At 45.2% G+C, this 23,859-nt stretch overlaps 2 protein-coding genes across 2 annotated transcripts in view; one reads left to right on the forward strand and one right to left on the reverse strand.

Moving 5' to 3' along the window:
• Positions 1-273: 273 nt before the first annotated feature.
• RBM15B (RNA binding motif protein 15B) lies at positions 274-3,399 on the forward strand. Its single transcript, XM_034066379.1, has one exon. It carries the CDS (start codon positions 370-372, stop codon positions 3,133-3,135), a length of 2,766 nt encoding a protein of 921 aa, XP_033922270.1. The 5' UTR covers positions 274-369; the 3' UTR covers positions 3,136-3,399.
• A 5,074-nt stretch (positions 3,400-8,473) lies between these two features.
• Positions 8,474-23,859, reverse strand: part of DCAF1 (DDB1 and CUL4 associated factor 1) — a 57,804-nt gene continuing 42,418 nt past the window's right edge. The window contains exons 23-24 of the mRNA XM_034066084.1: positions 16,197-16,452; positions 8,474-9,418 (exon numbers count right to left, since the gene is read on the reverse strand). Of these exons, the coding sequence (XP_033921975.1) occupies positions 9,360-9,418; positions 16,197-16,452 (315 nt within the window). The 3' untranslated portion in view covers positions 8,474-9,359. The remainder of the gene's footprint in view (positions 9,419-16,196; positions 16,453-23,859) is intronic.

Consider the following 23,859-nt stretch of genomic DNA (forward strand, 5'->3'; position numbering starts at 1 on the left):
CGTGTGCTGTGATTGCGGGCGAGGTGCGGGGTATCCCTGCGCACATCCGTGCGCTCATTCCCGTTATTCCTACCGCCGGGATGCGGCGCTGCCCGTGCGCGCACCCGCTCCACACGGCAGGGGGCGGGGTCTGGCTGCGCGCGCGCGCACGCCGCCCTCGGTGATTGGCCCGCCGGCCCGCGGGCGGGAGGTGCTCGTGCGTCACGTCCCCGTACCGCGCCATTCGCGCCCCTGACGCCGCCATGCGGCGGGACGCGGGGCGATGACGTAGAGCCCGCGCGGCACGGCGGCCGGAGCCGCCTTCGTTCCCTTTTGTCCAAGATGGCGGCGGCCGCCGGAGGCGTCTCCTGAGCCGCGGGCCCCGGCGCCATGAAGCGGGGCAGCGAACGGGACTCCAGCCCGCCGGGGGCCGGGGGAGGCCGCGCCGCCGCCGCTAAGCGGCCCCGCGAGCGCGAACGCGAGAGCAGCAGCCGGCGCGGCCCGCACCGGAGCTCGGGCGCCTCCCGCAGCAGCCGGGACAAGTCCACGCCCGGCGGCGGCAGCGGCGGAGGCACCACAACCACCAGCGGCGGCGGTAGCAGCGGCGGAGGCGGCTCCAGCTCCCGCAGCCACCGCGGCGATGAGCGCGCCGGCGGCGGCAGCGGCGACTCCAACCACCGCCCGGCGGGGAGCGGCTCGGCCTCGGGCGCCCGCGGCGGCAGCAGCCAGGCCGCCCCCTCGTCCTCCTCTTCCTCCTCCTCCTCGTCCCGGGCGCTCGGCGTGCCCAAGGCCAAGGCCCTGCCCGGTGCCGTGGTGGCCCCCTCGCTGCTGCTGGCCGGGCCGCCGCCGGGCGCCGCGCCCTCGCTGCTGCTGGCGCCGCTGGGGGGCTCGGCGGGCCTGGCCGGGGAGCCGCCCGGCTCCTGTGAGTACAAGACGCTGCTGGTGAGCGGGCTGAGCGCGGCCCTGCCCGACCAGCTGCTGGAGGACGGCCTGTTCCGCCTCTTCCAGCGCTTCGCGGGGGGGGGCGCCGGGGACATCAGTGTCAAACTCTCCCACACGCCCGAGCTCGGCCGTGTCGCCTACGTCAATTTCCGACACCCCGGGGACGCCCGCGATGCCCGGCGGCATGCCCGGGCCCGGCAACTGCTCCTCTACGATCGGCCTCTCAAGGTGGAGCCCGTGTACCTGCGAGGGGGCCGGAGGAGCCGCACGCCGCCCCCCGCGCCCTCCCCGGAGCCGCTGGGGTACCTGCCACCCATCCACAGCACCTACCAGTACAAGCAGAGATCGCTCTCTCCTGTCACCAGCCCCTTACTGCGGGAGCCGCGGCCCAGGCACGCTCACGCCGCAGCCGCTGCCTTCGCCTTGGAAGCAGCTGCCATCGGGCTCTCCCGGGAGCGGGAGAGGGCCCTGGATTACTATGGGCTGTATGACGAGCGTGGACGCCCTTACAGTTACCCCATTGTGGCTGAGGAAGACCTGATGCCGGAGGATGACCAGAGAGCCACTCGCAACCTCTTCATTGGCAACCTGGACCACAATGTCTCGGAGGTGGAGCTCAGACGTGCCTTTGAGAAGTACGGCATCATTGAAGAAGTGGTGATCAAGCGCCCTGCCCGGGGCCAAGGTGGGGCTTATGCTTTCCTCAAGTTCCAAAACTTGGACATGGCACATCGGGCCAAAGTCGCCATGTCAGGCCGTGTTGTCGGCAGGAACCCTATCAAAATTGGCTACGGGAAAGCCAACCCTACTACCAGGCTGTGGGTGGGTGGTCTTGGTCCAAGTACTTCCCTGGCTGCCCTGGCCAGGGAGTTCGACCGCTTCGGCAGCATCAGGACTATTGACTACGTGAAAGGAGACAGCTTCGCTTATATCCAGTATGAAAGCTTGGATGCTGCCCAGGCTGCATGTGCCCAGATGAGGGGTTTCCCTTTGGGTGGACCGGAGAGGAGACTCCGTGTGGATTTTGCCAAAGCTGAAGAGACAAGATACCCACAGCAGTACCAGCCTGCACCGCTCCCCGTGCACTACGAACTGCTGGCTGATGGGTACAGCAGACACAGAAGCCTAGAGCAAGACTTGAGGGTGCGAGATAGGACTCCTCCACATCTCCTGTACTCGGACAGAGACAGGAGCTTTGCAGAGGCAGACTGGGCCAGCCCTGCCAAAAACGCTGAACGCAGAAACAACTTGGAAAGCTACAGCCGGTCCGTGCGTAGCCGGAGTGGAGAGCGCTGGGGCAGCGACAGCGATCGCGGTGTGCCCAAACCATGGGAAGAGAGGCGGAAACGCCGGAGCCTTTCCAGTGACCGTGGGAGGACTACTCACTCGCCTTACGAGGACAGAAGCAGGACAAAGGCCAGTGGGCCAGCTTTAGACCGCAGCCCAGACAGGGCTCGCAAGGAGAATCACACTACAGAATCCGGAGCTGAGAAAGAGCAGGGTAACTCCCTTCAGAACAATCGTCATGCGACTGAGGAGAAACCCTATCGTGAGCCATCCGATGCTCCCCAGCCTAAAAAAAGGGACAGCGAGCGCAATCATCGAACTGGTGAATCGGAATCAAAAACTCATGAGGAGCCAAAATCTGAGACCAAAAAGCTAAAGAATTTATCGGAATACGCTCAGACACTGCAACTTGCTTGGAATGGGCTTCTTGTGCTAAAAAACAGCTGCTTCCCCACCTCTATGCACATCCTGGAGGGAGACCTCGGTGTCATCAATGGACTCCTTAAAGACCATTCATCTGGCGGGAAGTTAACGCAGCTCAAAATCGCTCAGAGACTTCGGCTTGACCAGCCCAAGCTGGATGAAGTCACTCGCCGTATCAAACAAGGCAGCCCCAACGGCTATGCTGTGCTCCTGGCCACCCAGTCCGCCCCGGGTGGGGCAGAGGCCGAGGGGACCTTCCCTGTTGTAGAGCCTGGCTTGCAGCGACGGCTTCTCAGGAATCTGGTCTCCTACTTGAAACAGAAGCAGGCTGCTGGGGTTATCAGCCTGCCCGTGGGAGGGGCGAAGGGCAGAGACAGCACAGGCATGCTTTACGCGTTCCCTCCTTGTGAATTCTCTCAGCAGTACCTCCAGTCAGCACTAAGGACATTGGGAAAGTTAGAAGAAGAACATATGGTGATAGTTATAGTCAAAGACACTGCCTAGCCCACACTGTCTTTTCGAATTCCATGTTTTCTTTGTGTGTCACACAACCCAGTTGTTTTTAAGGCAGATCATTTTGGTGGAGGCTCAAAACACCTCAGCCAAAGTGGTAAGATTTTTAGTTCCTAATTAATTTTAATCCCATTTAAATAGAGCCCATTTTATTCGTTTTTAATATGTGACACTGTCCGCTGTTGTTCTGTATTTTTATTTTTTAACTGTATGAAAAGTTGTCAGTAAAGCCTTGTTCACTGATGGATTTCTAAACTTGTGCGCTATCCTAGTTTTTATGGCCTGGCTCCCTGTGCTGTCAGGGGCTGGAAGGGGATGGTCCCAACCCAGTTCAGTTTCTCAGGCCTCCTGCTTCTCCTTATCTCCTTATTCATGTCCTACAAGGTGGGAGGGGAAGGGTGGTTCTTTGTGCTGTATGAGAGACTGAAAGGTTGATGCTAGACCTCACTTTTTTTTTGGTCCTAATTGATTTTATTTCATCAGTTTGAGGCTGGATGCATTCCTGTTGGCTCTCTGGTTGAGGACTGAAGCCTCCCAGGAAGCCAGCTCCTAAGGAAGCAAATCTTAATCAAGAAATGGGGTTTATACACAACAAAACAGTTAGTACTTAGTACAAGGTTTGCTACTAAGGAGTCAACTTTGTATTCAACTCTGTGAGGCTTGAGAGCACTTGATATATGTCTCAGTCAGTTCTTGGATAAAACAAAACTGAGGGCTGGCATTCCCAGTTTTATAAAAGGAAAAGGAAAAAGAAGCAGGAGAAACAAAAATAAAGGTAATTTAGGGGGGAACCCTCTTGGGCCTGTATTAGTTGTAGAGAAGCAAATAAAGGGCACAAGGGTTTTGGCAAACTCTAGGTGTCTCTTGCATCGTTGATCGTGTTGCACTATCTGAACTCCTTTATTGAAACAGCAAAGTGGGGTTTTTGTTAAAGTTGGAGCTTGTTTGCAGGCTTAGAGAAAAAAACAACTGGCTGAAAACGTGTTCTGTTCCCGCAAGTACCTTGTGCCTGTAGGAAATGAGCTCACAGACTGAACTGTAGGATGGGATGGTTGTCACCTTCCCCGTGTGTGCTGTAAGTCAGGGGTTCAGGAGAGCAGCCGGGACAGCTCTGTGTGCTCACTAACAGCAGGATACATAACTAGTTCAAGTGTGAGCTACAGTACATGCTGTTCGGTTTGGGGATACTGTTATTTTTTAAAATGATGCCTGTAGATTTCAGGAAGCTTATGGAAAATTGTGTGGGATTAAAAACATTAAAGTGTAAAGTTTCTTTAAATTTGCAGGTGGTTGGTTTGTTGGTTTGGTTTGGTGGTAAGCAAGTGAATCAGATCCTGGGAGAAGCAGAGTCTGACTTGCACCAGTCTCTGTGACCAAGCAGACTCACTTGCTGACAGGTGCCAAAGGTCCTTTTAAACCTGTACTCTCAGGTATAACTGGTGTCAGTCAGATGCTGTGCAGCAGGGAGCATAACTCACTCTTAAGGATGCTTTTATCCTTTGTTTCTTAACCCTGCAATGTCACAGTAGGGACATCATCAGCTGATGATGTTTGAGCAGTTGCTTAATTGAATGATGTCTTGAGAGCAACAAGTAAGGGGTGGTTTCTTGGGGGTGGGGTTTTTTTCTTTTTTAAACTTTTAATACTGTGATTATATTAAAAGTAAATCTAATGAGTTAGTGAGGGGGTCAATATTTCACTTGATGATGCATCTTCTGTACCCCAGGAAACATAAATTTATCTGTGAGGGCCTGAGTACAGTTACAAGGGGGGGGTGTCCCATGATGAGAGGTGAGCTGGCTCCTCTGCTGAGAGCTGCAGAGTCCAGGAAAGCTGAGTTGTTCTGTAGGAGCAGAGGAGCAACCCTGCTGCTCCCAGCAGCCAAGCCATGCCTCTGGGCTCACTGCACTGGGCAGTGCAGAGGCAGCTCCATGGCTGCACAGTGCAGGGTAACTGGCCTGCCCCTGGTTTTACACGGTTACAGGGACGCTGACTTTTAACCTTGTGACCACGTCCCCAATGCTGTTGTAAATGTAGACAGTGCCCAAACATCAACAATTGTAACTGTTGAGTATTACCTGAAACCAAGTGCTATTAAATACCCCTTATGGCCAGAGTCACAGAGTGATTAGAGATTTTTGTCAGAGTATCCTATGTGTTGGAGGTGTCCGCTCAGTCTGCAGCAGAGTGCTTGATGCTGCCATAACAGATGCCCCTACCTGGCTTCTCACTGGCAGCTCCTGAGGCTGTGGAGTGGCTTTGTGTGTGTATGTTATGGTGAGTGAATGTGAGGAATCAGAAGGGAGAAAAAAAAATCAATACACAATAAAAGCTGCAACTGCTTGATGGCAAAAAGCCAGGGAACCACCAGAAATCCCCATCTCCTGCTTTCCTTTGGAGACGAGCAAATAACAGTAGGGGGTTTAGAACACTAACATTGTCACGCTTTGGGTTGGATAGGATTTTTTAATGCTGGGATTTCTGTTCCCAGCAAAGTGCCTGATGGGTGTGAGCATGTGTGCATGAATGGAGGACCAGCAAATCTCCCTTCCATGAGCAAATTAACAGGCCTAAGTGAGGAGTCAGAGCTTAAGGAAAAAAACCAGGACAGAAACAGCATAAGCCCTCTAACCTGATGACCTGAGCCTTCCCAGCTCCACTGCATGCAGCTGAACCACAGCCATTGTTGGAACCCACTGTGCTGAGGCCATGGCCCCTGTTCCTGCAGTCCTGGATATGATCCTGTCCCCTCAGACATGAATCCAGGCTGGTTCCAAGAGAAACAGGCCTGAAAAAAGGTAGATCATCACAGTAAATGCAATGATTTACTTATATCTCTGTCTTACAGCTTGCAAGACTTGGCCCTTAAATTGAGATGGGATGCAGTGCCAGGGAGAAGATAGCTAGTGGCAGGGGGGTGGGAGGAATAGCACAGTCTAGCTGGGAAGCCCAAGGCACTCAGTGATGATGGAAGATGGTGGGTATAACAGTGCTGAAGGGATGTCTTTCAGCCCACCCAGTACAGCAGTGGCTGTAAGGTAACTGCACCAGTGTAATAGCCTCTGTCTCTCTGAGGGTGATCTGAAACTCAAGATGGGACCAGAGTGTGAGGTGATGGATGTGGTGGTCTGGTAAGTGTTCATATTTGAGTCACTCCTCTTTTTTTTTCCAGCACCCATTCAGCAAATACTCTGTCTTACAAAGCCTCTTTTTAACACCAGCTACCATTTGTCTTTACTATAACAGGAACATTGACAAAAGGGCTGGAACCTGGTAGTCCCTGTGCCTAGCGTGTACTGATGAGCTGACCATACCCTGGTGATGACCCTTAGCTATCAGGCAGGTTAACCAGCCCTGAGGTTTCCACCCTGCTCTTCTACCCATGGCCTATATGAGATTTTATCTGAACCACTGCACTGCAAGGATATGTGTGCTACCTCCCAGTGTGCTGGCACAATGGTTACACAGCTTGGACTCGAGTGTGCAGTGCACTAAATGGGCCAAGCAGTTACTAATGATCCACTCACAGCGTGCTCAGATTTCCCTCCATCTCAAGTAGTTCCAAAAACAAACCAACCAGCCAACCCCTGCTAGTCCTTAACTGTGAATCCCCATTTTGCACCCAGCCTGTTGGTCACCCTATTCCTCCAGCACATCTTGAGCTATGTCCCTCAAGAACAAAGGCAGTAGCACAGGGTGAGGGCAACCCCCCATAGTTGTATCACTACAGCAGCTCTGCAATAAGCAGAGGGGCCCAGAGTCTGCCCAGAACAGGCAGAGGGGCTGCCTTGGCAGTGTTGGGTCAGTGACCTGTGGGCTAAGGCCATTCAATGGAGGTAGGTGTGGGAGGGGAGGGACAGCAGATGTACTCACAGTGGCCCCGTTTCAAGTCAAACTTCTGAATAGGAGCTCCGTGCTGGTTGGTTTGGCTCTGTCTCACAAAACTAGTTAGTAAATTTCTCTGATAGCCAGGCCCAAAATAGCAAGAGATGGAGCTGCTTACAGTTGTGGTGTCACACCAGAAGAAGACACAGACATCCGGGACAGCATCCCCTTCTGGTGGTAGTAGTAGCTCAGTATGTGTTTTTTCTTTCCCTCCTTTTGAGCAGCATATTTTCTTAGGTGAAGTTGCACAAGGTGGTTTTTGGTAAGGTGGAGGCTGGCTTCTATAGCTGTTGGGTGCCCTATCTGATTTCCAATCCCCTCATTTAGTCAGAATGCTGCTCCAGTTGCTGGTCTTGAATGCTGCAACAATCACAACTTGTCTTTATCAACTCTGTAAGGTACAATTATCCATTATAAGTTGCAGCAGAAACTTTCCTTTTTAATTATTAACAAGCAGCCCTGGGTCAGTGCATTAAGTAGATGCCATGCTGGAGGGAAGAAAATCCATCCCTTCTCTTGGTTAAAAAGAAAATCCTTTCTCTTCAAGCAGTGAAACCTTGAGCCTTAGTTGAGATGAGCACAGGCAGAAAAACTGCTGTAGTGTCAAGGAGCAGGAAGGCTCCAGCTCCCTCTTCTGTCTCAAACTACTCTGAAAGTGGCCAAAACAAAGAGTAAAAAGCTGAGTGGATGTTATCTGAACACCTGGGAATAAGCAGCACATTTTTGGCCCTGTCCAAGCAAGCAACAAGCACACTCACCTTCCAGCTCTGACTCACAGAACCAAGCTGTGTAGTTCTGGGCTCTACAGGGAAATTAAACACTCAACTGCCATTTTTTTTCACCTCCTTGTAAGGGCAGGGCCTCTTGTCACGTTCAAACAAGAGTACCTAACCTGCCTTCTGCTAGTACAGCCACAAGGCAGCCAACATACCACCAAACCACACACAGATGAGGAGGCCCAGTGCTGCTCCTGCCTTCTGACACACAGTGGCAAGGCAGTGAGAGCTGCCTGCAGCTCACTGTGCTTCTAGTAGCTCAGCCACAGGGTGGATCTTCTGGTCCATCCAACCAGATCACAGCCTGACATTAGCAGCTCCTTCCAGCTCCCGCACTGTGCAGCAAGGGTGTGCTGCCACAACCCCACGGAGAATTCCAGGCTCTCAGGCAAACCAAACAGTGAGGTTTGAACCCAGAGGCACTGTGAAGTGTCTCATCATGAAGCTCTGCAAGTCCCCAAGCACTAAATCCTGCACTCCCACAGAGCTCACCCCATGTTTCCTTTGCCTTTCCTTATTACAGCCAGACCAGCACCTACAGCTAGTGGCTCTCTGGCTGAGCAACTCTGCGCAGAGCATGAATAGGTGGCAGAGGAATGCATGGCTGCAACTCACAGCCAAAAACAGAGACAGGATTTGTATTTAATTTTTTAATAAATACACTTTACATTAAAGAAAAAGGCTTCAATTTGCATTTTCCACACAGAGGGCAAGGGGAAAAAAAATAATTAAAAAATTTGAACCAAAAAGGGCAGAGGGGAGAAAGAGGGCTCCAATGTCAATCCCAGATCTTGTTTTCAGGAATATCAGACTCTGACTAGGCCAACACAGGATTTCAGCCTCTTATTACAACAAGAATTTCAAACAGCCTGGACCTTCAGTCACCAAATGCCCACAGGGCTCTTCCCTGGAGGACAAAAGCACCTGGAAAGCCACTGACCCACTAGCAGGGGTTAACTCCTGTTGCTTCTTTCTTTTAAAAATAAAATCATATTTAAAAGAAAAATATTCTCACTCCTCACCACTATCATAATCCATGATGCTTGGATTTCACTGGGTTGCATAAAAATGCCTCTTCTTTTAATTTTAAACAATTTTTCTCCCCCGACCCTACCCCATGGTAACAAGGTACTACAGGAATACAAAGTTCATCCCCTCTTTACTAGAACACCTGCCTTTTATTTTTTTTTCCTTTTTTTTTATTTTATATAAAACTATTTCTGTTCTTTAGGAAAGAACTTTATACAAAGAAAATATATTGTGAAATATCTTCAGAAGTTTCCTTGAAGAGGAGAATCATCTCAGCCTAAAATAAAAAATAAAAAACAAAAAAAAGGCAGAGAAAAGAGGCCTAACCCCAGATCTCTTTATTGTAGAGCCTCGGACTTAGCCCCAAGCCTCAAACTGACTCAAACCAACACAGCGGATGGGCTGGAGTTCCTCAGGTTGTCCCAGAAGGGTCGGGGTGCTCAGGACTGGCTTCCCATTTGGTCTCTGGTTGTCTGCTGGGAAGGGAGCATCTCCTCCTGCCAACACCCCACCTGCAGTCACTCCTCACTCATTCAGAGACAGGATAATGTCGTCCTCCAAGTCAGAGTTATCTGAGCTGTCGGCTGCAAAGAAGACACACAGGTTATGTTTGGTTTGTGGAGGAACACAGCTGTCAGGGCTGCCAAGCAAGGCAAAACATTCAGAGCTACAAGAGATGGCCACCACCTGCTTGAGACCAGCAGCTCCCAGCAATGACGCAGGCAGCTAGCACCATTAGTGCATTTCAAATCAATCAAAAGCAGTTAGCAAATCTGCACCAGAGCTTCCTTTCCCTGGCTGAAACAGAGGGTCAAGAGGAGAGCAGCCTTAGCAAGTGCAGTCTGTATTAGCTGGCAGGCGTTCTACCCCATGACAAGATGGGGAGAAAGACACCAGCAGTAAGTTATCTGCACGTGAGCTGCCTGTACAACTTACTGTGCACATCTAAATGCAACAGCTCTTCATGCTGGGGGCTGGACAGATCTGGCAGTCATTCCTCACAGCTGTTATTTGAAAGCAAGCTTGACAGTTCCACCAACCCAATGTGGTGAAATATGGCTTCTGTATAATGTGCATGGGGCTAATTCATTCTGCAGCAAGTTAAACCTAGGCTTCCTCAGGACAAGGTTCTTACTGGTGTGTCACTCCCCTCTGCACAGCGCAGAGGGGAAACAATCCATACATCCACAACTAGAAGCTTCCTCTAGCAACCCAAAGATTTCTGTAATTCATTTAACTACTCGGCACTCATTAAAGGCAACCTGAAAATTGTAGTTTTCCTGATTTTCTTCATCATGGTACAGAATGAAGGTATGGAGGCTTTGCCAGAAGCAGTCACACACACACACAATTGCTTTTTTATCTTAAGACATTTCTCCTCCCTCAGTTGTGCAAGAGGGAAGTGGTAGCAGCTCTGGCAGCAAGAGGTCCCCTGCCTTACCTTAGAGGTGATGTTGGCTCTTTTTCTTATGTGATTTCATTGGATGCTGCAGTTAACTAGTGTTAAAAATAGTAAAAAACAAAACAAAACCACAAAAAAGATACCAAGACTTCCTCTTAGCCATCTCAGTTACACTGGATCTCTAGCATTCTTCTCAAGGTAAGCAAAGCCTTCTGGAAGTTTCACCCTTTCTGAGGTGCTTTCCTTAGGAAAAAGGACCACAGACAAGCAGCAGAGGGCACAAACCCTTTCCCAAACCCTCCTCTCTGAAGGTCAGCAATGAATGCTCCAGTCACACCACCCTTCACACTAAGCCTAAGCTGAAGGGCCAAGTGCTCCCAGAACAGCTACAGCCATGTAAGGGTAGCTGGAAAGCACCAGCGAGTGCTGCAACAGCTACACTTAGGCTGTAAGAGAGAAAGAAGCACAAGCAAGATAATCCAGAAACTCTGGAGAAGAAGAGAAACTGCCGTGGGTTTTACTTTTTAACACCAAAGAAGAGCTTTGAAAAGGGATCTCCTAATTCTTTATTCTCCAGTTCACCACACAGCCTTCCTGTTCTGAGCTCAGTGTAAACCTGTCTGCAGTTAAATGGTGGGCAGAAGCTTATAGACTTGCATGGAAATAGCCATTTTCAATAACAGAAAGGAAAGAAGAGTCAGCCATGCTGCTGGTGAGAATTCCATGTATTTTTTCCATCCTGTGTCACATATGCATTTCAAAAAGGACACCCCACTTGTCCAGGAACAACCTCTATCTGCACACTGCATAAACTGCTACAGATAAAACAGATCTACCCATCCCAAGGAGGTGGCAAAGGAGGAGGAAGATAAATTTATACTTAAATGGTTCTCCATGGATGATTCCTGAAAATAAAACCTCTTCTAAAGCACAAGGGACCAAAGCAGTTTCAATTGTTCTTTGAATTATTTTGTTTTCAAGCATGCCTACTGTATGTTGTGGAGGTTCATCCAAAACACAGCAATGATCTGCAGTAGAAGCACTCTACCACCCTGCCTCAGGTCTGTACTGGGCAACAGTGTCAGTGCCCTTACAACTTTTCATCCTGGAACACAGCATAAGCAAAGAAGAGGAAAATTTTAATTGCTCTTGCTGGGTGAGCAACAAAAGCAAGCCAGATGAAGCTGAAGTCACAGAAGCAGTCACAGAACCCCACTCACCAAACCCTGGGCAAGAACCACATATCGGCTTGGCAGAGCTGCGCTCCCTGCTTTAAGTTCCCAACGATGCTGCTAAGCAACCTAACAGCCACAGAATCATCTGGCTGCAGCTCCACTGTGATACCAGATCAAAGTTCTACCTCTAAACAGCGTACAGATGTGACCATTTCATAATATATAGCGCTCTGCAGAGCACACTTGAAATACCCAGGTGTCAAGTAGCACCTATTTTTATTTCAGGACATTTCATTAACTATTCCTGTACTTTCCATTCTGCCCCTTGGACAATTCCAGTTCCAGCATGTGGGGTGCTCTCTTGGTAACTTCTGGCCCTGCACCCCATGAGGAAACAGAAGTGAAGTTGTGTCAAAAACGTCCTGACAGCTACTAGGCCAACCAGGAATCATCCACAGTCCCAAAGTGTTGAACTGCAATATCCTATTAATGAATTTGAGCTATGTAAATGCCCTATAAAACCCTGCATTGTATGCCTACTACCTTCAAGAGAACAAACTTACCCCACAGAATAACTCTGGCAACCGTATGTGGCCACATCCTGAAAAATGACTGAGCTACATGTGAACAGAGAAAACGTGGATGAGTCTGCCAGCCACATTAGTGCCAAAACAGAGTCCTGGCATGCTTAATCCTCCAGCACATAGGCAGGGAAGATTGATTCCACCACAGCCTTCACATTTATCTCCTACCACTGCAGGACTTCACACCTTGTACTCTGTAATTACTCATCCTTACCCACCTTCTAACTTAAGGTAACTGCATTAATCCCCATTTTACAGCTTGGAAATGAAACAAGGGGGACACAAAATCACAAAATGGAATATATAAACCTTTAGAATTAGTTTTAAGCAATGTTAAGTTTGATGGCTTTGTAACAGTAGCAATGGAGAATTATTGAGGTGCATGATACATAGAAGAAAAAATAAAGTACAGCTAGAGAACATACTGAGAATTCTTGTCCAAGATAAATTGTTACAGTTGACACAGTTTTAAGAAAAACAGTCTAGAAGAGCAGGACACAGTGATAAGGAGTATCTGGGAATGGGAAGTGTCCAGGATGGGCTACAGTTAAACTAACTGACAAGTAGGAGGATAGGAGGATTATTATGTCTCTGGTGCTAATGAACCAATTAAACTGATAAAGCATCTACTGCGCATGCTTCAAAGGCTGCCAGAAGTGAGGAAGATTGTTGGAAGAAGTAAACGCCCCTCAGAGACCACCACATTTCTGTATGTATGTGGGGAACTTTCTGGAAAATAACGTAATCCATAGGTAGCCTCATGGATATGTATGTATGCCCAGGGACTATATGAGGATGGGTTGTGTGGCAGTAGGGAGACACACATTAGGAGGAGCTATCCCCCGTGTCTCCCGGCGCCGCAATAAAGAATACCTGCTTGTCAGCTTGAAACCTTTGTTGGCAAGTTTGTTCCTGGAGTTGTCTCCGAATCAATTTGGTGACTCAGATGGGACCCTCTCTGCTCAGCTGCAGGACCCGCTGAGGACAGGGCTCCCTAGGGCCCTCGGGAATTTCTCCCAGAGGGACCCCTCGACTCATTCAGATCACTGCGGGAGCAGACAAGGACCATCTTCATAAAAGGTATTCTTTTCTTTTGTATAGTCTGTAAGGTGCAAGGGGCATCTTGCATAAAGTCTACATTGGTCATTGGGTTGGTAAGCGTACACAAGGTTTGGAAGCCTTCCGTAAATCCAGATAGGAAATCTCATAGGTAAAGGCGTACACCCGGCTGCTAGTGTCCCGTTTGGTATACACCCACAGGAAGCAGGGGGCTTCTTGTGGTCTGGGTCCTGCAAGACGCAGGGGGTGTCTTGTGGAAATGGTTTTGGATCTTGTTGTGGCTTGTTACAGTAAGGATTTTAGTCTTGTGATTTTGGTATGAGTGACAGGATGTTACAACTGTGTTATTAATTGTGGTTTGTTTGATAGAATTTTAGTCTCTCTCTGTTTCAAGTGTTGTAACTGTGTGAAGTGTGTCTGTGGAATCCCGTGTGTGTGTGAGTGAGAGATTGATAATGGAAAAGCAGCAGAGTGAAGAGATCATGAAAAAGAGTCCTTTAGGGTGCATTTTGGCACACTGGAAAGAACCTGGAGGGTCTCCTGGGGCTCGGTAAATAAAACGTTGGTAAAATATTGTAACAGATGGTGGCTTTTGTATACTTTGGAGGAGCAGAAAAAATGGCCTAAAAATGGAATTATGAACTATAATGCATTGTTACAATTAATGTTGTTTTGAGGCTGCAAGGAAAATGGCATGAAGTAATGTATGCAGTTATGTTTTTAACGTTAAGAAACCATGTGGAGTCATAGGTGCAATGCAAAATTAACATAGCTCAGCCAGATCCCTTAATTTTGGCTTTGGAAAGGGACAGGGAAAAACTGAAAGTTAAGATGGAGAGATGTTGTTCAGCCTGTGATACAGGGGAAAGCTGTTTAAAGTTAAAATCAGTAATCAGGAAGATAGGCTGGAAAATTATCTATCACAGGTATCTCCGAGAGGAGCACCCTCTGCATCTGTCCTATCTGATATTGATGAGGAAGAGATTGCTGTCACTGGCAACAAGCGGCAGATGCACATTCAGAGTTAAGAAAGGGTTAAACCAGAAGTGCTGTTGCAGAGGCATCTGCAGCCCCTGCAGAGCAGGGTGAGCAACTGTGAGGGGAAAAAACAAGGGAAAACCAAGGGGGAAAGGAGGGGAGCTCAAGTAGCTCCTGTGTTTGAGCATGGGATGGGTGCTGGTGCAGGCAAACAAGTGGGAACAGACATGCTCACAGACAGGACTGAGGGGTTGTTGAGTAAATGTGGATAGGAGGAAGCACGGAGAGTGTATAGGAATCAGGAACAGGTAGAAGAGAAGAAGCTGGGTTGTGCTATAGCCACAGCTTCGGTGGTTGCTTTGAAACTGACAGGGGGGAGTGCCAATGGGGTAGCTCAGGTGACTGAATTGGAACCAGACTGACAGGGACCTGAGGAATCTACCCTAGCAGATCCACTGGTTAAATTAAAACTAGGGACTAGAGGAAATAAAGTAGAATTTTAGTGGACAGAGGAGCAACTTATTCGGTGTTAAATTTGAGAGAAAAGAATTTGTTTCAGATGTGGGAGCTACTGGGCACCAAGAAAAAGAGAAGAAGGCAGAATGAAATTTAGAGTTAAAAACAATCAGTTAATTGCAGTTTGGAGTTTATCTCTAATTCCCTGAAATAGAAGAAATCCTTAATCGGGTATATCTGGGAGTATGGGCATCTGAAGTTCCATGTAAGGCGAAAAATGTTTTGCCTGTTAAAGTGGAAATATAAAGGGGGGCCTGCCCAATTAGAATAAAACAATATCCCTTAAAATTAGAAGATCAAAGGGAATTTAAAAAAAAAGTCATTGATAAATTTTAAAATATATATTATTAATTGAATGTGAATTGGGATATAATATTCTGGACAGTATCTGGACAGTAAAGAAATATGATGGGAAAAGTTGCAGATTGCTTCAAAATCTCAGAGCAATCAACAAAATTGCAGAGGATATTCATCCAGTAGTAGCTAATTTGTATGATTTATTGACTAAATTGAATAATAATCAGGAATGGTTTGCTGTCTTGGATTTAAAGGATGCTTTCTTTTGCTTACCATTGGCCAAAGAAAGCCAAAATTTATTTGCTTTTGAATGGGAAAATACTAACACAGGAAGGAAAACTCAATTAACTTGGACAGTATTACCTAAAGGGTTTAAAACAGTCCAGCAATTTTTGGAAATCAGCAAGAGAACTAAAATCATGGAATCCACCTGCTCAGACAGGGACTCTGTTACAGTATGTGGATGACCTATTAATTGCTACAAAAACAAAGGAAGAATGTATCCAGTGGACAGTGGAATTATTAACTTTCCTGGTACTGAATAGTTATTGGGTATCCAAACAAAAGGCCCAACTAATCCAAACCCTAGTTTCCTACCTAGGATATGTGAAATAAATTAAAAATTACTTGGCTGCACATACTAAAAACTTGTGCTGCAAAAAAAGGGAACAGAATCTGGTGTCACAAATCCCAAGCCTGATGCTGTCCTACTCACCTTGTTGTTCTTGTGAAGCCTTTTTACAAATTTAATTGTTACATATAAAGTTCAGACCTTTCTTTCTCATACATACACAGAAACACACACACACGCACTGTTAACTTTTCAAATCTGTGGAATACCAGAAAAAGAACAAATTAAAAGTTATCCCCAAAGTTATGTTAGCTTCAGAAGAATCTAAAAAAGGAAGCGAAGTCAGAAATGCCATGTTTGTTTTGCACTTTAAGCAATCACAGAAGAGAAAGAATAGCACCAAGCACCAAAAATGCTTTTCTGTCCTTACAAGTATAAATAAGGCAAAGAAGACAGGTGAGGTAACAGATCAACCAGTGTCTCCTTGAAGGGTGGGACAGACAAGCAATCAGACAAGGCTTCTTCACATGGAACTTCTTGGCCTGCCAAGTTCTCACATATGCACCTGGGAGCACTTGAACAAAGGAGGCACCTTCCTTTCCAGAACTTTCAGTTGTCCTCTCAGATAATAGTTGTTTTTACTGACAGATTACTATGAGAGGCAGCAGGTGAACAAGCACAATGATTAGTGCCTTTCATACCAGCAAAAGGGAAAGTCAGCTAAGTCATTTCAGGGAAGACTTAGGTCACCTGTGGTCACCAAGCTAAGCACACACTTACTATCTCCAAGAATCAGCTCGACTTCCTCATCAGCATCAGAATCTTCATCTTCACCCTCATCTCCCTCTTCCAGGAGGTTGGCAAGCTCCTCATCATCAGAGGGAGAAAAGTCATTTTCTCCATCCTCACCAGCATTCTCATTGTTCTCATCCTCTTCCAGCTCAGCCTCTAGCAGCTGGTCCGTATCTAGTTCATCAAGGTCATCTGTATCATCATCATCTTCATCATCATCTTCTTCCTCTTGCTCTTCTTCCTCCTATAGAGAAAGCAAAAAAAGTCCATTGCAGACATGAAAACAAATGTAAAATGGAGTAAGAATAATTGAAAAAAGAATACCTATTGTTTCACTTCTCCCCATGTCCAGACATCAGACATTATAAACACCACACATTATGAACACTTTCTCTCCACAACTACACAACATGACACATGCTAGATCATTTGCAGGCCAACAAAGTCTTATCTGCAAAATGCTGGGGCAGCACAGGTACTATTGGCTCAAGCTCCTCTCCCATATTGGCCATCAACATGTGCCACCACAATGCACTTTTGAGGAGGACATGCAGTAAGACCCGTTAATCCATGGCTTTGTTACTACTCTTATACAAACTGCTTTAGTTTCAGCTGGACCAAAACCCCTATTTTGCATTAAACAGCATGCATGTTCAGTCTCTCAGTCATTCCTGATTTAGATGAGATGTAAAATGTAGAGTAAGATCCTATTAGCTTAACCCAATCCCTGAATCACTCATATGATAGAACTGTTTAAAGCAGCTCAGGAGTCTCATCTTTGGCATTTATCTGTGGATCAAAATCTTTCTCTGTCAAACCATATGAATTCGCATTCAATAAAGCAACTGAATTCCTCAATGTATAGATCAAATCCATAAATCTGCATCTAGCAGATAATACTGAGTGGGAAGAAGATGTTACAGTCCTATTGTTCTTCCAGACAAACCAGAGGCCGAGAAGTGCCAAGCTTTAAGAAGTCTCCAAGACTCAAAGAAAGGGTTCAGTGTACCTGCATCTCTCCCCAGAGTCACACCCTCTTTCTCTAACAATGCTCTTGTTTGGCAGGAAGGCAGTTCAAGTCATTCAGTCTTAATTGCCCTTTTGTTTAGGGAAGGATCATGTTTTGCCAATTTATGAAGCAGATATTTAACAACCCACTTCAAGGACTAGTTTGGTGTTCAAGCTCACCATACTCATACTGTGCTGTTTAGACCTCGGTATTTTCAGATCTAAAAGGACAGAGGAAAAATACCTCACTGTCATCTCCCCAGTCTGCTTTTTCTTCAGTCAGTGCTATAAAAATAATCCACCACACCCCCACAAATCCAACATCTGTCACAGGCAAAAGGAACAAGGAATGGCAAAAAAGCCCGGGCAACTTTTATTGTTTCTTCACTTGTAAAAAGCAGTCAAGTCTCCACCACTGACCAGAAGTGCTGTGCTATTGAAATGGGGCATGAAAGCTTTGGTTTAGTACATAGAATTGTCTTTCTGAATAAGCATATATTAAGTATAAAATTAAAACAACCTGTGTTAAAGCCTATGCTTATTTTAGGCAATTACAAACTTCAAGTCAGTGAGTCCTCAGATAAGTGGACACTGCTTTTTGAATTGTATACACACTGGGAAAGGAAATACCTTACTTGCAGTTCAGTTTTAAACTGCAGTGCCATATCATATTGAGTATAATTTTCCACAAAATACATTGAATTGAGTATGAAAGCTTTTGCCTTACTTTTACTTTTGTTCTGTGCAATATCTGCAGAGAGAACTGTGCCTTAACCCTTAGTCAGAATTGAAAATTGATTAAAAACTTTTCCTTTTTCAATATCCAAACTCTGAGACTGGAAAGGAAGAGGTCAATTTGCTTTAAAAGCTTGGAAAAATTAAGCCAAGTTTTTCAGTGTCTGGAAACAGAGACACAACTATAGATATTATGAAAAAAATACATTGTCTAAAAGATTCATTTAGAATCTATGTAGTTGAAAACTAAAGGATTCTGAAATTACTTCAGTACCCTCTGCATCCACATATGTGGACTTTCTGAAAGCGTTTTTTTCCTAAATATCTAGCCCACAATGACTTAAAATGTCAAACACTACTGAATTTGATTATGTTTCACATTCACTGTATTTAATGGAAACTGAAATACTGTTTTGTCAACATTTTCATTCAAGCTTACAGGAAGGAATATGTAGCAACATCATCCTTCAAATATAGGATGAAATGAAATACAGTTCTAAAAAGCTAAAGATATCTTCCATCCGAAAGAATAAGAGCCAAATTACATAAAGGGTGCATCACTCAGCCGCAAATCAACTTTGAAAGATAACATCAACCAGTGAGGAAACAGTCCTTTGTGAAAATACAAATAGCAACAGAAGAGCAGGGAACTGACATGTTTCTACCTTTCCAGTTTAAATTACTTAATCTGAAGTATGCAATTAGAATCAGGCCACACTCATTTAAAAAAAAAAAACCCTAGGAACAGTAAGACAAGACCTTATATAACCTTATATCGGTCCTCAGTAAACCAGAAAATAGTGTGAAAATCGCACTACAAGAAGTCACATGTGACAGAGGGAGCACAACATGCACACAAGTGTTATCACCAAGCTGAATGAGTGACATGGAGCACAGTTGAAGAGGAGTCATCTTAACTAGTGAGAAGCCTGTACCTCATCTCCCTTTAAGGAACAAAACTTAGAAACTGATGCTTCTGCTAACAGGCAAATTAATTCTGCATTAGCTTCTGAACCATCTCCAAGCACAAACCTCTGCAGGCACACAGCAATACTCCAGTCTAGAAATACAAGGCTTGCATGTATGTGGTGAGATCTCTCTTAAAAAAGAACACCGAGCTTCTGCACCCAAAGCCAATCTGTGGGAAATACAGCTGAGAAAGGTGTGAGGAAATAGCAAGTGGAGTCTGACACCGTCATATGTAAGTGATATGCAGACTGTTAATGGGTATTTAGGATGTATGCTCACCAAATACCACAAATGTCTCTCACATAGGGATCCACATACAGATAAAAATGGCATGCCTTCCCCAATGACTGATGCAAGCACACCAAGTAACAGCAGTGAAACAAATCTTTGTGTAATGTCACAAGGGAAGATAGGCAGAACAATTATTCCAAACTGTATCTGGGTCTGTGAAGGACCCTGCATAAGCAAGCTCCTACCTACTCATCAGCAGTTCCCAAGAGCTTTGGGTGCTGGTAGAAAGAACACACGTGCTGGTAGAAAGAACCACTAGCATGGACATCTATGCAAAATAAGCACATACCTGTGCTTATCTTCCTCATTAAACTGATCCACAAGAATCCATGGACTAGCACACTCCATACAACTTAAACAATACCAAGGAATTCTTTTAGCTATCACTAACTTCTTTAGATGCCAAAAGATGTTCTTCTATTTGGGCTGTTCTCTGTAAAAGTTGCTTAGATCAGAACTTGAACTGTTCATGTTGTCCTCTAAGGAATCAGAGGAGGAATGTGAGAATATTCTTTTACCTCTCCAACAGAAGCCACTTCACAGCTGCCAGTTATCTTACCTTTGCAGAAGGCACAAGCGTAGTATTATAGAATCACAAATTGACCATCTCATAACCTGTTCTCTGTAAAACATTTTACCTCACTATCAGAACTCCCAACTCACTGCCCAATATTCTTGGATGTCCATTCTACACCCAGGGGCACTATTATTACAGTATAGCTAGATCAAAACCCGATCTTCCTATTTAATTCATATAAGATTACAAACAAGCCCAACATGAGGAAAAAAGAGGAAATCCAGTTCTCCCTTTTAAATAAAGTAGGCAACACTCACAGGGCGAAGACAGAGCCCAGCTTTTGAATGAAGGATGTCACATTGCTACTCATTTTAGTTACACTAAATCACAATTCAGGTATATTAATTGTTTGTAGATATCTAAATTTAGGATTAAGGAAGCTTTAACTTGACATATAACAAGAGTAGAACAGTTTAGAGTGCCCACTGAGTACCATATTAGTGTTACTTCTCTTCATCTCCAGCATACACAGATGTCACTGTGTAACAGCTGCAATGCAGATGGCAACATAAGTATCAACATACCTGGATGGCCAACTCGTTCTGACCATCAAAAGCACAGCATTGTGATTATAAAGGAATTTTGATCTAGGAAACATCCACCCCGTTTCATACACAAAACGACCTGGTGGCCCCACTTCTCTACATAAATACATAGGTGTTGACTTCACCCAATTGAAGCAAAAAGGCTGAAAAATAAAGTAATGAACAAAGACAAAGCTAGCAATTTAAGCAAACAAGAGAATGAAACAAAACTGCAAAAAGGCTGCAACTTTAGTGCAGAATAGCTATCCACAGATCTAAGTAGGATGTCAATACAGGGACAGGCCCCAGTTCAACTTACGAATTGCTTGACTCAACTGAAGAGTTAATATGATTCAACAGATAAAGAGTAGTTTAGTCAGAAAAACAGCATTTCCAGGTAGGATCAGTAAGTCAAAAAGTCTTAGAGTATCACTCAGTACTGTACAGTATCATTAGTTCAACATTTTAGACAAGTACAAAGGATGCAGGAACTATTAGTTCTAGAGTAAGACTGCAAAATGGCACAATTAAGTGTGCATCATAAGAGAAATCTCTCAACATTCACCAAAATCCACTAATTCACACAGTAGCACATAAATGGCTTCAACACACAGCCTATGACCCTAGAACCACTTTGAGGATGCCTTAAGTGGTCAAAAGTGATTCACATCAGCTGTTTAATATGCCTGCATATAGGCAGATTTACAAAGATGTAGCAGCACACGAAAACTACTGAGCATCAACTTACAGAATCAGAAAAGTCCATTACATAAGCAAACTACTGGTAACATTTCTACTAGATTTGTGCTCCTATGTAAACACTCAGAAAGCCAAGTAAGTTGGTTCAACTAATTTATCATTTATACCTATAAAGGAAAAAACTTTCCTAGAAGTTTTCCCAAAGGAATGGCATTCTAGTAATGTAAACATCCCCTAAAGGAATAGCATTTTGTAAATGCCCCTACATAATGGTATCTATACCACCTATATAAGGGTGGCAGCACTGTAACTGCTTGGCCTAACTCATAATGTCAGTATTTACAGCCTGTTAAGAGCTTAGTAAATACACTTTGCTCTTGTTCAAACATTAAGTATTTTCTTCCATATTGTTGTTTGATGCGCATTTGCACATACTTCACAGAATGAAAGTGGTTTGGGTTGGAAGGGACCTTAAAACTCATCCAGTTCCAATCCCCTGACATGGGCAAGGACACCTCACACCAGACCAGGTTGCTCAAAGCCCCATCCAACCTGGCCTTGAACACTGCCAGGGATGGGGCAGCCACAGCTACCTTGGGCAGCCTATGCCAGCTCCTCACCACTCTCACAGTAAAGAATTTCTTCCTTATATCTAAACCAAATATCTTCTGAGTTTAAACCCATTACTCCTTGTCCTATTGCTACATTCCTTGATGAAGAGACCCTCTCTGGCATTCTTGCAGGCCTCCTTCAGATACTGGAAGCTGCTTTGAGGTCTCCACACAGCTGCTCTTCTCCAGGCTGAACAGTCCCAGTTTTCTTAGCCTGTCATTAGGTTCTTAGCCTGTCATAGAACCATAGAATAATTAGGGTTGGAAAGGACCATATTAGGTTTGGAAACCTTAAGTCAAGTTTTCAGATTTACAGGTCGCTGATCATTTGCTTATTTGACATGGTTTCAACTGTTACAATAAGCTTTAAGCTTAATCTTTCCATCTGACACCTCACTACCTCTCCTAAGAGTCCAAAGCAAGTATTTATGTCAATAGGCTTCTGCTCAACTTCCCCTATTACTGCTCTATGAACTGTTTGGCTGTCACCACCTCACAACTGCTCCTTCCCCAGCCCCATGCTCACCTCCTATCAGCATTTCCAAGTCAACACCTCCCACCTGCAGATGCTTTCCAGCAGCAGCCTCTTTGCCTGAAAGCACAATGTCTACTGCACCTCAGTCTGAATCATACTATATATATGGCATTACTGTTCTTATTTTCATATATGAGGATGTCTTCTCTCTACCTGCAAAACAGTTAATCAAAGGTCAGTGAAGTTTTTCCCACTTTCTCAAATCTTTCTGCTAGTATCTAATTCACTTCTGGCTATTTGTAGCTAGGTCTAATCATCTGCTGGTAAGCATCTGCTTTATAAACGATTTTCTCCAGTTTGTTGGGGGAAAGGGGTGTTGAGTTTTGTGAGGTTTTCTGTGTTTGGTTTTTTTTTGGTTGGTTTGTGGGTTTTTTTGTGGTTTGTTGGTTTTGGGTTTTTTTTGGGGGGTGGGCCTTTTTTTTTATATTTTCAGAGTCTCATTTTGGTCAATTTATTTGCTTTTGCAAGAAACTCCCTACTAGTTTATTTCTCCTTGTCTTTCACCCTCCTCCCTCAGGTTTCTCCTAAAGAAAAGAAAACTCATTTTTAATAATCTGATCTCTTCCAAAATATCAAGACTATTTTAATTAGCTATTTGCAGCATGCGAAGGAGCTTTGCTTTCATATAAAAAGAACACATGATTATTCAAATACAAGTTTTATTCCAGAGGAATAAGTCTCCCCTTGGTTTAGCAATTCATCTGTCTCCAATCAATCTTTCTCCAAGACAATCCCCTTGTCATATCTTCTGACAATTATTCTCTTTGCTTCCAAAGCATCTGTTAGCATACTGGTACTTTCTGATCCTTTGCCATGCAATTCTCCAAAGTGACAAAGTGACAATGTCTGGTTTTCAGTTACTTAGGAGTTTCTATTCAATCCTCCTCTCTCACACACACTTCTTAACACTCCCTGAATAATGGACAATGGAAAATCTTAAATATAGCCAGCAGTCCTTCTAGGGGGTCAAGCATGTAAGGAATTTTATGCCTTAGATTACCTTGTCTCCACAATTCCCCTCAGCCAGCAAACTTAAACTCATTTCATATTATCATACCATTAAATTCATTCTAAGTATTCCTCCCGTTCACCCCGTGGGCCCGTACCTACTTTTACCTCCTTGAATATTTCAGTGTTAGAATTTCTGCTTCTTCATAGCCATTAATGAGGTCACAGAGCTAAAAACGTAGAAGCCTGGGAATGCGCATAAGTTACTACATGTAACAAGCAAGGAATCTTACCATAGGGTTCTATGCAGATGTAGGTATGTGCAGATTTAAGACAGGAAACAGCATACAGTATGTCACAGATGCAACACATGGAGTGAAGAAATAAAAAAGCAGTTATTCTCTTAGTCTATGTAAGTAGGTTTAGCTTGTCTAACAATGACTACTTACCTGTGCTGAATGGAAGAGCATCCATGACACAGATAAACAAAAGCTTTAAAGTAACTGGGCCTCTGTTGGGTTGGCATGTTCAGCAGGGACTCTTTCAACCACTACTCTGGTTTTGCCTGTGAACTATTTCCATTTTAACATGACTGTATGTAGCTGACAGCAATCAAACTCCAGAGTCACTGCTCTCTGTGAGGCACATGCACACGTCATCGTTTTGCAGTTGATACAGTCCTTAATACTGGGGATAAATGTGTTCTAATGGGACTAGTATATTCTCTGTGCTGCAGGGCTTGGAAATAACAACT

The sequence above is a fragment of the Melopsittacus undulatus genome, chromosome 9 (assembly GCF_012275295.1).
Source record: "Melopsittacus undulatus isolate bMelUnd1 chromosome 9, bMelUnd1.mat.Z, whole genome shotgun sequence".
Classification (NCBI taxonomy): domain Eukaryota; kingdom Metazoa; phylum Chordata; class Aves; order Psittaciformes; family Psittaculidae; genus Melopsittacus; species Melopsittacus undulatus.